Below are 12,171 nucleotides of genomic sequence, written 5' to 3'. Positions count from 1 at the left end.
CCACATTACTAGTGATGAATACGCTTGGTACACACACATGGTTCATACGAATGTGTGTATGCTACGGCGGAAGGACATCTATCCTCTGAGAAAAACAACTGGGCACCCTGGACCAGCTGGTACCCAAAGGCTTACCATACAAACACCTGAAACCCTGATTTGTCATTCTTCCTGCTACCTGCATATTAGAGATTAGTATACTGCATAATCCGTTGCCAGATGCTCTTGAATCCACACATATATACTGAGAATGTACTCCAACTGACCTCCCGATCTCCGGCAACCAATCTACATATACATTTTTTTTTTCTCTTTATCTCCTTACTTGTTGTCTCCCTTACCTCTGACACAGTTTGATCCCAAAGGGGTGTTTGGGTGAAGGGAACAACACTCTTTAAGCTATGTATAATTTATAGCATTGTTCATATGGTTCACATATATCTGTTATCTGTTCACAGGATATGTCATGCACTTCTCTATGACTGTTTAATCTTACCATGGCTCATTGTATGACAGATTCTTCTTAATTGTACTTGCTCTGTTCTTATGAAAAATTTCAATAAAACATTGAACTATAAAAAAGAGGATTTTTCCAAACCTACCATCTACAAATGGCCACTTGTATTCTTTCAGTGGAACTAAAGGCAAACACTTTTTTTTTTAGTTTTGGGTAGAGTGGAGAGGGATTAGAACACCTGTCAGTTTTTATTGTTATCTGTTCCCCCATTAGAAAGATTCACTCTCTCAATTTGTGCTGTTTACCTTTATCACTAAAAGTAAAAGTAAAAGCAAATCCCAAATTTTGGGTTGTCCCTAGAAATAATGTAAGGAAAATCTTCCAATAGGAACACTAGTTCTACTGACCTGGGGGTCCCCAAGGAATTCCCTTAATTTTCAGGGAATTCCTCTCACTTCCTGTTTGGCTATGAGCCTGGAAGTGAAGGAAAATGTCCGCAATGGAACACGGATGGCGAAAAAAATGAAAAAAGTATCACTGTACATTGGATATTAACACGGAAAATAATAAGCACCAACTCACCATCCTTAGCTGCTTCTGTATATCTTTGTCTGAAAATTACTTGTCTGATCATTGTACTGTGGTATTTATATACAAACTGACCCCAAAAAATGGTTATCTGAATTTTGATTTGGATTCAGAGTCAATATATTGCACAATAGCTGTACAAACCAAACTGTTTATTTAACAGGCTGGCTGGAAAATTAACTGCGTTTATACTCCCATGTCCTTCAAACTGAACATTGACTGACTGCTCACATGCATATTTGGTAAATCTGCGTTTATACTCCCATGTCCTTGAAACTGAACATTGGCTGACTGCTCACATGCATATTTGGTAAATCTGCGTTTATACTCCCATGTCCTTGAAACTGAACATTGACTGACTGCTCACATGCATATTTGGTAAATCTGTGTTTATACTCCCATGTCCTTCAAACTGAACATGACTGACTGCTCACAGACATATTTGGTAAATCTATTTGTCACGGCTGTTTCAACTCCATCTGTAGCCATGCTCACATTATTTCAATGTTTATTTAGCTAAGTCTTACCTAAATTATGGGTTCCCTTATCTTTACAATTTTGGCCTTTTACACCTCTTGCAGTTTTAATGTGATGTGAAAAGATTTGCTCTGCTAGCTGTGTGCCTAATATTACCTCCTGATTGATTAATTTCCAGATTCAACCCACACCCAACACAGTATAAAAACAAGGCCTTCTTTACGGGGGAACACATACAGGGGGCTGCACATACAGGGGGTTCTTCCAAAGAAGTGGGGTTCTTTAAATAAGTGGCACTTCCGCTCTTGCACTTAAAGCAGGGGTCCACCTATCTATCGTTTTTTTTTTTTTAGTTCATTCACAAACTTTTCTTCTCAGCATTACATACTCACATATTGTGTGTAATATGTCCGCCTGTGTCAGATTTCGTCGGAAAGAATAACTTATATTATTCACTGCAGGCGGTTTCCATCTTCATTGTGGGCATTTGAAGCCCACAAGCATTTATTTCCTGGATGTGGTGAATGCTGTGCTCCCAGCATTCACCGCTCGTTCCCGCACATGCTCAGTGGCATCCTGGGAAGCCTGAGACTAGCTCCCAGGAGTCTGGGAGAGGCTAGAAACACGCCTACTCCCAGGAGTAGAACCAGGAAGTGCAAAGAAGAATAGAAAAATAAAAGGTAATTACGGCGATTTAAATTTTTTTAAACGGCATGTCAGCATCTAGGCAAGGAAGAGAATACATACAGATATTGTTCAAAATTTGGGTGGAACCCCGCTTTAAGCAATTTGCACAAAGCAAACCACAGCAAACAGCAGGTGACCTCATTTCCAATTTTCCAAATTATCTCACCTTCCTCTCTGAAACATGCACTCTTAACCTCTCTTCCTCTTCACAATTGCAGCCTCTCTCCTCAAACTCTCTTTTCTTCACCCCTCTGCTCCACCCCACAATCTGTACATATCACCCTCACTTCTTCCCTCTCCCTATTACTGCACTCATCACCTCTTTCTAACGCTAAGCCCACTTGCTAACAAACACCCCAGGATACTGAAGCATGTCCCCTCATGCAAATCGTATTCTCATATTACCTCCCTTACTTTTCTGCTTCTCCTAACTAAAGGAGATATTTCCCCAAGCCCTGGGCCTCCCTTATTTAACTGTACCCAACACCCCCATCACCATCACCCTACACCCTCTGGCAGTAGTCGCAATCTACGCAATTTAGTCTCCATTCCTCTTCTTCCCATCGCCAGCCACCCCCTCACCTGCGCCCTCCGGAACGGTCGCTCTGTCTGCAACAAACTCACTGCTGTTCATGACCTCTTTGTCACTAATTCCTTTAATCTACTTGCTCTCACTGAAACCTGGTTCCACGAATCTGACACCCCTTTCTCCTGCTTCCCTCTCCCAAGGTGGCCTTCATTGGACTCACTCCCCTAGGCCTAATGGACGCAAGGGAGGTGGAGTGGGATTCCTCTTATCCCCCCAAAGCACCTTCCAGGTTATTCACTCCCTCCCTCTCTTTCCCTCTCATCATTTGAAGCTCACTGTATACATCTATTCTCTCTTAGGAGCAACCAGGGGGCACAGTAAGGCCATATATCAAATATCAAAGATACCCCGGATCTTTTGAGAAGCCTAGATGGCCTTACTGTGCCCCCTGGTTGTTCCTTGGTAGCCATAGATGTTGAGGCCCTATATTCATCAATTCCACATGAATTGGGGTTGGAGGTTATTGCCAGGTTCCTTAGTGAAAGGGGACCCAAATCCACAGGCCTCAATTATTTTGTATTGCAGTTTCTCATATTCTCACCAAAAATGTTTTTTCTTTTGATGGGTCCCACTTCCTCCAGGTACAGGGGGTCGCTATGGGTATGTGTTGCGCACCTTCATATGCGAACCTGTACCTGGGGGAGTGGGAACCTGATCTGTTCACCAATGAGGAGCACTCCAATCTTTTTTAATTTGTGCTACGGTGGTTCCGCTACATAGATGACATTTTGTTACTATGGGCGGGACCACCTACAGCACTTCAAGAATTTATGGCCATGCTGAGTCATAACGACTACAACTTGAAATTTACTATGCAATATAGCCTTACCACTATTGCATATCTGGACATTACTATTAACATCACTGAGGGTGGCCTAAATAATACGTCACTATATCGTAAACCCACCTCGGGTAATGCAGTCCTGCAAGCACGTAGTGCACATCCTCAGCCCCTCATTCAAAGCATCCAATTTGGCCAATATTTGCGCCTCAAACGCAACTGCTCCAGTGACATCAATTTTAAACAGGAGGCAGACCGACTATACGAACGGTTATTGGCCAGGGGATACAGCAAAACCAGCCTGAAAAAGGCCTATAGAAATGCTGTGGCCAAACCCAGGAACACCATTCTTTTTCCAGAACCCAAGCAAACAGATTCTAAGACAGTGAGGTTTATAACCACCTACTCTGATCAACATTCAAAAATACGATCAGTGATCCAAAAACATTGGCACATTTTATTGGCGGATCCCATCCTAACCAAATACATAGGGCCTAAACCTGAAATCACTTATCGACGTGCAGGTTCTATAAGAGACTGCTTGGTGCAGAGTCACTATTGCAAAAGTGAAAGCAGAGTTCGAGACCCTTTTGGTCTTTTCCGATGTGATGCATGTGATTTCTGTGACTTTTTACTGGTGGGACCCTCTGTTCCTCTTCCAAATGGCCGGATTCACTCCTTATGACGTCATATCACTTGCCAAACCAAAGGAGTGATATACATCATACTTTGCCAATGTGGAGCCTTCTACGTTGGTAAAATTATCTGGCCATTATGGAGAAGGATTAAGGACCATGTTTACTATGCCACCAGTGGCCCTTTGAACACCACTATGGGCTATCATATAGCCTTTAAACACAAATATGAACCTTTAGTTTTCAAATTTGCTGCTCTTGATGTTATCCATGAAGACCCCCACGGTGGCAATTTTGACCGAAGAGTTCTCCAAAGAGAGACTCAATGGATACACAGTTTGCAGGCCACTGTATATCCAGGCCTTAATGATATGATTAGTTTTAGACCTTTTTTGTAACAATGACCTTGAAGTTGCTTTCCTTTAATTTGCCCTCTCCATATCCCTGCCTTTTTCTTTCATGTTTTTCCCATTCCCTTTTTCTATTTTGACAACTATTTGTCCGTTCTTGTTCCATTTGCAGTGATTACATAATCAACAAGCAAAGGATCCTACAAATGGATCAACGTGTTATCGCACGATATATGACTTGCATACTTTGAGTTTATTACTCGGCTGTGTTGTAAGCCAACTACTCTGACTTTACTCTTATACAATGGAATAAGATAGAACTAAATTTAAAGAATGTATATAATCAATTCATTATTGCTCATGTGCATTGTTATTGTTTTTATTTAGCATGTGCTTTTCCATCCATGGGACTCTATGGTGACAGTATTTGGCTCCCATTTATAGGATGGTGTTACATATCTTCTTCTATGTTTCCCTACAGAGGTATTTTTAGCAGCAGCATTTCCTATTCATCACTGTATTTAATGCACGGCATCCTATACAATCTTCGCTGTTTCTCTGATTTGTATGTTGATCTAGTGCGAGCGGAGTTTTTATCCAACCACTCTGCCTATAAGCCCCATAATCCAATTGTCCAGTCTCATATACCCTGCACATACGCAAACTGAACGGCAGGTCCGTTTGCCGCACTGCCTACATTGCCCATAATACTTGTCATCATGACGTATGGACGTGAACGCGTCATATGACGCTACTGCTCCCATTGGCCAGAGACGCGGCCAGGCTGTATAAATAGCCCATGTTTTCAACGTGGGCTCTGTGTACAGCACCTGGCTGTCTCCCAGGGGCACGTCCATTTTTCTCCAGCTCCATGTAAGTAAATTCTTATCAGCTATTTTCATGGGTACTGTCCTGGCTACCACTGTTGGTTATTTAATGCACCCCCCCCCCTTCACTTTTATGTCCATAGGTACTGCATGCTAGCAATGGCTACACTGCATGCCGCTAGCAGTGCTTAACCTTACTAAGGTGTTCTCCATTGTTTGGATGCTGGACCCCTCAATATCATTATGGTCTTTTTTTGCCTGGATACAAGACATACATTTGCCCCTGCTATAGCAATGTTTTGAAGTCTACACACTAGTAGGTATCCTGTCTTTTTTCTAATGGCATATTAACTGTCTGCTGTATTATACTCTGTGTTAGAGCCCCTTGCAAAATAATTTTTTTACTTCTCCACAGTTTGTTATATACATTTCATATTCTGGAGAATTTCTGGTTTTGGGGATTTTGTGCATGGGCCAAACTGAAGGTATCTTTTTACTGCCTTCTTATTGTTTCATGCTGATTTCTCTTGGATGGTTCAACACATGCTTTTTAATATAACATGTTGTAATGCGTTTGTGCAACACTTCTGATTTTAATTGGAGTATATTTCATTTCAGACGGTGAGACTTGCTCTCTTTTCTTCTTTGTTACGTCTCTGAACCTTGATCGTGTCCTGAAGAAGCCTCACGGCGAAACGCGTAGACGCACAAGGGCTCACTGTACTGTATTATTTTCATGTTTTATATCTCTTTTTTGAATACTGTGTCCATAAGATGTACTTTTTTCAATAAACGTTTTGAACATTATTTATGGGACCTCTCCATTGTTTCTATGCCTCAAAAGTCTGATTTTTGGCTACTCCTGTAGTACCCTTCCCTATGTCCCTCTTTCTTCGGATGTGGCATTGGTGGTGCCTCTTTCTCTTATTCTCCAAATCCCACATCCAGTGAATTTTCTGCCCAAACTGCCTCCTCTATTCCTCCCTCAATCACATCTTCTGTCAAGGAGATGGATGGAAAAAGGGTGAGGATGTTTATCCTATCAGATTCCAAATATAATCTTCCTTGCTTTGTGACTTTCATTGTACTTCCCAGCTTTCCTAGTAAATCTCTGCCCAAGAGATTCACCAGACAGCCAGGTATTATTCTGAAACAGTGTTGAATCACTGATCCCGTTCCAGTCGGGTCAATGATTGAAAGGGGTGATGTTTTAAAAGAGACTGTGCATGTTATCCTGAACACTAAGTTCTGCCTCTTGTGTCCAAACTTCTAGAAATCTTTTCCAAAATTCTAACACAGATTCTGCTGGCTTTTGTTTGCAAGCTGGTAGGGTAAGATTTGTGCTGCGTGTCCTCATTAGGGATGAGCCGAACACCCCCCTGTTCGGTTCGCACCAGAACATGCGAACAGGAAAAAAGTTCGTTTGAACACGCGAACACCGTTAAAGTCTATGGGACACGAACATGAATAATCAAAAGTGCTAATTTTAAAGGCTAATATGCAAGTTATTGTCATAAAAAGTGTTTGGGGACCTGGGTCCTGCCCCAGGGGACATGGATCAATGCAAAAAAAAGTTTTAAAAACGGCCGTTTTTTCAGGAGCAGTGATTTTAATAATGCTTAAAGTCAAACAATAAAAGTGTAATATCCCTTTAAATTTTGTACCTGGGGGGTGTCTATAGTATGCCTGTAAAGGGGCGCATGTTTCCTGTGTTTAGAACAGTCTGACAGCAAAATGACATTTTGAAGGAAAAAACTCATTTAAATCTACCCACGGCTATTGCATTGCCGACAATACACATAGAAGTTCATTGATAAAAACGGCATGGGAATTCCCCAAAGGGGAACCCCGAACCAAAATTAAAAAAAAAAATGACGTGGGAGTCCCCCTAAATTTCATACCAGGCCCTTCAGGTCTGGTATGGATATTAAGGGGAACCCCGGCCAAAATTAAAAAAAAAAAAATGACGTGGGGTTCCCCCTAAATTCCATACCAGACCTGAAGGGGAACCCCGCGCCAAAAAAAAAAAAAAAAAAAAGGCGTGGGGTCCCCCCAAAAATCCATACCAGACCCTTATCCGAGCACGCAACCTGGCAGGCCGCAGGAAAAGAGGGGGGGACGAGAGTGTGCGGCCCCCCCTCCTGAACCGTACCAGGCCACATGCCCTCAACATTGGGAGGGTGCTTTGGGGTAGCCCCCCAAAACACCTTGTCCCCATGTTGATGAGGACAAGGGCCTCATCCCCACAACCCTGGCCGGTGGTTGTGGGGGTCTATGGGCGGGGGGCTTATCAGAATCTGGAAGCCCCCTTTAACAAGGGGACCCCCAGATCCCGGCCCCCCGCCTGTGTGAAATGGTAAGGGGGTACAAAAGTACCCCTACCATTTCACTAAAAAACTGTCAAAAATGTTAAAAATGACAAGAGACAGTTTTTGACAATTCCTTTATTTAAATACTTCTTCTTTCTTCTATCTTCCTTCATCTTCTGGTTCTTCTGGTTCTTCTGGCTCTTCTGGTTCTTCCTCCGGCGTTCTCGTCCAGCATCTCCTCCGCGGCATCTTCTATCTTCTTCTCCTCGGGCCGCTCCGCACCCATGGCATGGGGGGGGAGGCTCCCGCTCTTCTCTTCATCTTCTTCATCTTCTTCTCTTCTTCTTTTCTTCTCTTCTTCTCTTCTTCATTTTCTTCTCCGGGCCGCTCCGCACCCATGCTGGTATGGAGGGGGGCTCCCGCTGTGTGACGGCGCTCCTCGTCTGACAGTTCTTAAATAACGGGGGGCGGGGCCACCCGGTGACCCCGCCCCCCTCTGACGCACGGCATTCCTGTGACGTCACAGGGAAGTCCCGTCAAGTCACCGTGCGTCAGAGGGGGCGGGGTCACCGGGTGGCCCCGCCCCCCGTTATTTAAGAACTGTCAGACGAGGAGCGCCGTCACACAGCGGGAGCCTCCCTCCATGCCAGCATGGGTGCGGAGCGGCCCGGAGAAGAAAATGAAGAAGAGAAGAAAAGAAGAAGAGAAGAAGAGAAGAAGATGAAGAAGAAGAGAAGAGCGGGAGCCTCCCTCCATGCCATGGGTGCGGAGCGGCCCGAGGAGAAGAAGATAGAAGACGCCGCGGAGGAGATGCTGGACGAGAACGCCGGAGGAAGAACCAGAAGAGCCAGAAGAACCAGAAGAACCAGAAGATGAAGGAAGATAGAAGAAAGAAGAAGTATTTAAATAAAGGAATTGTCAAAAACTATCTCTTGTCATTTCTAACATTTTTGACAGTTTTTTAGTGAAATGGTAGGGGTACTTTTGTACCCCCTTACCATTTCACACAGGGGGGGGCCGGGATCTGGGGGTCCTGATGGTTAAAGGGGCTTCCAGATTCCGATAAGGGACCACCGGCCAGGGTTGTGGGGATGAGGCCCTTGTCCTCATCAACATGGGGACAAGGTGTTTTGGGGGGCTACCCCAAAGCACCCTCCCAATGTTGAGGGCATGTGGCCTGGTACGGTTCAGGGGGGGGGGCGCACTCTCGTCCCCCCCTCTTTTCCTGCGGCCTGCCAGGTTGCGTGCTCGGATAAGGGTCTGGTATGGATTTTTGGGGGGACCCCACGCCGTTTTATTTTTTTTTTTTGCGCGGGGTTCCCCTTAAAATCCATACCAGACCTGAAGGGCCTGGTATGGAATTTAGGGGGACTCCCACGTCATTTTTTTTTTTAAATTTTGGTTCGGGGTTCCCCTTTGGGGAATTCCCATGCCGTTTTTATCAATGAACTTCTATGTGTATTGTCGGCAATGCAATAGCCGCGGGTAGTTTTAAATTAGTTTTTTCCTTCAAAATGTCATTTTGCTGTCAGACTGTTCTAAACACAGGAAACATGCGCCCCTTTACAGGCGTACTATAGACACCCCCCAGGTACGAAATTTAAAGGGATATTACACTTTTATTGTTTGACTTTAAGCATTATTAAAATCACTGCTCCTGAAAAAACGGCCGTTTTTAAAACTTTTTTTTGCATTGATCCATGTCCCCTGGGGCAGGACCTGGGTCCCCAAACACTTTTTATGACAATAACTTGCATATTAGCCTTTAAAATTATCACTTTTGATTTCTCCCATAGACTTTTAAAGGGTGTTCTGCGGCATTCGAATTTGCCGCGAACACCCCAAATTGTTCGCCGTTCGGCGAACTTGCGAACAGCCAATGTTTGAGTCGAACATGAGTTCGACTCAAACTCGAAGCTCATCCCTAGTCCTCATGTAATGAGGTCCTTATCTGGTTGTGGAATGTAAGGGGGAGAAGGCGGGGCACATAGTACAGGCATAGAGAAGGTTGATTTAACCCTTAAATTTACCATCCCATGACTCTGCTAAACCCATTGTGGACAATGTTTGGGCTAGGATACTATAGGGAGCCTCGGTCCAGCCGGCGATCTCCACAGCATACATTTTTATTTTCATCTTTATTTTTCTTTCTAAACATTCTGATTAGGTTCTTGTAGATACTGAGTCTTTTATTTCTTGGCAAAATGCCAATAAGCACTCCTTATGGCCAGAGGTTCCCCTTATCACAAGCAAGCTTTGCACATTATAACTTTTCTTATTTTTATAACCAAACAATTTTTTTTTATATTTCAAATTTTTTGGCAGAGTGCCAACAGGTTCAAACAGTACTTTCAATTGCGGTAGTACTAATGCCGCAAACAATTCCCCACTATCTATTATGGTCAGTAAGATATTAGCACTTGAACCCTGTTGGCAAAAAGCCAAATATCCAAATGTTGCACCTGACTTCCCCTGCGCAAGAGATGTCAGTAGCAAAAAGAATAATTCAAATAGCATGTTTTGATCAAAAGTTAACCTCAGAGTATCCTGCCGACTACAATATGATACAGGTTATATCTTATACTTTAGAGTCAAAGCATTCATATGTAAATCATTAAAAGTAAGCATCAATACATCACCGGATATTGTAGCATCACTCTACGTTTCAATTGGGGGACTTCCACCAATCACAAAAAGGAGGCGGGAGTTCACCGCAAGACACGTCTGTTGCCTTTTATTTAAGTCCTGTTATAATACAGTAAAGTGGAGGGCTTCGTCTTACCTTACAACGCTGACAAATTCCACATAGACAAAGAGATTAGGTTTTGTCCGGCACACCTTATCAGACTTTTTATAATTACAGTACTGTATAAATCATAGATTTCTCAGAATCTACGGACTTCACAGAGCCCTTTAAAACTCTCCCAGAGTTTATCTCGCTGTTCACCCAGAACAGGTGCTACTTCTCAGAGTAGTCTTATTTTATGGACTTCTCAGAGTCCTTAAAGCCCTCCCAGGGCTTATCTCGCTGTTAACTCAGAACAGCCTTTATTACTGCTTCTCAGAGCAGTTAAACTTATTAAGGTCTAAAAACTACCGTATTTATCGGCGTATAACACGCACCGGCGTATAACACGCACCCCAATTTAGGAGGGAATTTTAAGGAAAAAAAACTTTTAGGAGGGAAGTTGAAGGGAAAAAAACTTACATTTAAATGCCCATCAGTGCAGCCTTCTCAGTGCAGCCTTGTCAGTGCAGCCTTCCCCAGTGCAGCCTTGTCAGTGCAGCCATGTCAGTGCAGCCTTGTCAGTGCAGCCTTGTCAGTGCAGCCTTGTCAGTGCAGCCATGTCAGTGCAGCCATGTCAGTGCAGCCTCCTCAGTGCAGCCTTCCCCAGTGCAGCCTTCCCCAGTGCAGCCTTCCCCAGTGCAGCCTCCCCCAGTGCAGCCTTGCCCAGTGCAGCCTTCGATCCCCTGTCTTCAAAATCGCCGACCGCGATTTGAAAATGGCGCCGCCGGCGCCGAAATACACAGAGCCGGTCCTCGGCTCTTTCCGGCGGGTCTCGTTCACTTTCAGCTCCACTCGTAGTCCCGAGCAGAGCTATCCGAACCTAGCCGAGTAGGTTCGGATAGCTCCGCTCGGGACTACGAGTGGAGCCGAAAATGAACGAGAGCCGCCGGAAAGAGCCGAGCACCGGCTCTGTGTATTTCGGTGCCGGCGGCGCCATTTTCAAATCGCGGTCGGCGATTTTTGAGTTGTGCAGCTCAGGGGATCGGCGTATAACATGCACCTGCGACTTTCCCCTGATTTTAAGGGGAAAAAAGTGCGTGTTATACGCCGATAAATACGGTAATTACAGGTCCCTTTAAAGAAATCGATCTCTAAATAAAAATCACAGCAAGAGACAAATAGATATAATTATCTAACTACCTGGTAGGGATAAGTCGAACACCCCCTGGTTCGGTTCGCACCAGAACCTGCGAACGGACCGAAAATTTGCGCAAACTTTAGAACCCCATTGAAGTCTATGGGACTCGAACGTTCAAAATCAAAAGTGCTAAATTTAAAGGCTAATTTGCATGGTATTGTCCTAAAGAGGGCTTGGGGACCCAGGTCTTGCCCCAGGGGACATGTATCAATGCAAAAAAAAGTTTTAAAAACGGCCGTTTTTTTGGGAGCAGTGATTTTAATGATGCTTAAAGAGAAGAAAAAAAGTGAATTATTCCTTTAAATATCGTACCTGGGGGGTGTCTATAGTATCCCTGTAAAGTGGCGTGTGTTTCCCGTGCTTAGAACAGTCCCTGCACAAAATGAAATTTTTAAAGGAATAAAAGTAATTTAAAACTGCTTGCGGCTTTAATTTAAAACTGCTTGCGGCTTGTAATGTCGGGTCCCGGGAATATGGATGAAAATCAGTGATACAAACGGTATGGGTAACCCCCCAGTCCATTACCAGGCCCTTTGGGTCTTTAT

The 12,171-nt window shown here is 44.0% G+C and overlaps 1 protein-coding gene across 2 annotated transcripts in view; it reads right to left on the bottom strand.

The window, feature by feature from the left end:
* LOC141106099 (beta-microseminoprotein-like) overlaps positions 1 to 1,157 on the bottom strand; it is a 213,714-nt gene extending 212,557 nt beyond the window's left edge. Inside the window, exon 1 of one of the 2 annotated variants that reach the window (XM_073596534.1) lies at positions 1,040 to 1,157. In XM_073596534.1, the coding sequence (XP_073452635.1) occupies positions 1,040 to 1,042 (3 nt within the window). In that variant the 5' untranslated portion in view covers positions 1,043 to 1,157. The remainder of the gene's footprint in view (positions 1 to 1,039) is intronic. The other variant, XM_073596532.1, reaches the window with a different exon arrangement.
* Between the last annotated feature and the right edge of the window lie 11,014 nt (positions 1,158 to 12,171).

This window comes from Aquarana catesbeiana, linkage group LG08, assembly GCF_042186555.1.
Source record: "Aquarana catesbeiana isolate 2022-GZ linkage group LG08, ASM4218655v1, whole genome shotgun sequence".
NCBI lineage: Eukaryota > Metazoa > Chordata > Amphibia > Anura > Ranidae > Aquarana > Aquarana catesbeiana.
Note: the sequence above shows the minus strand (reverse complement) of the source record. Positions and strands in the feature narration are given on the sequence as shown.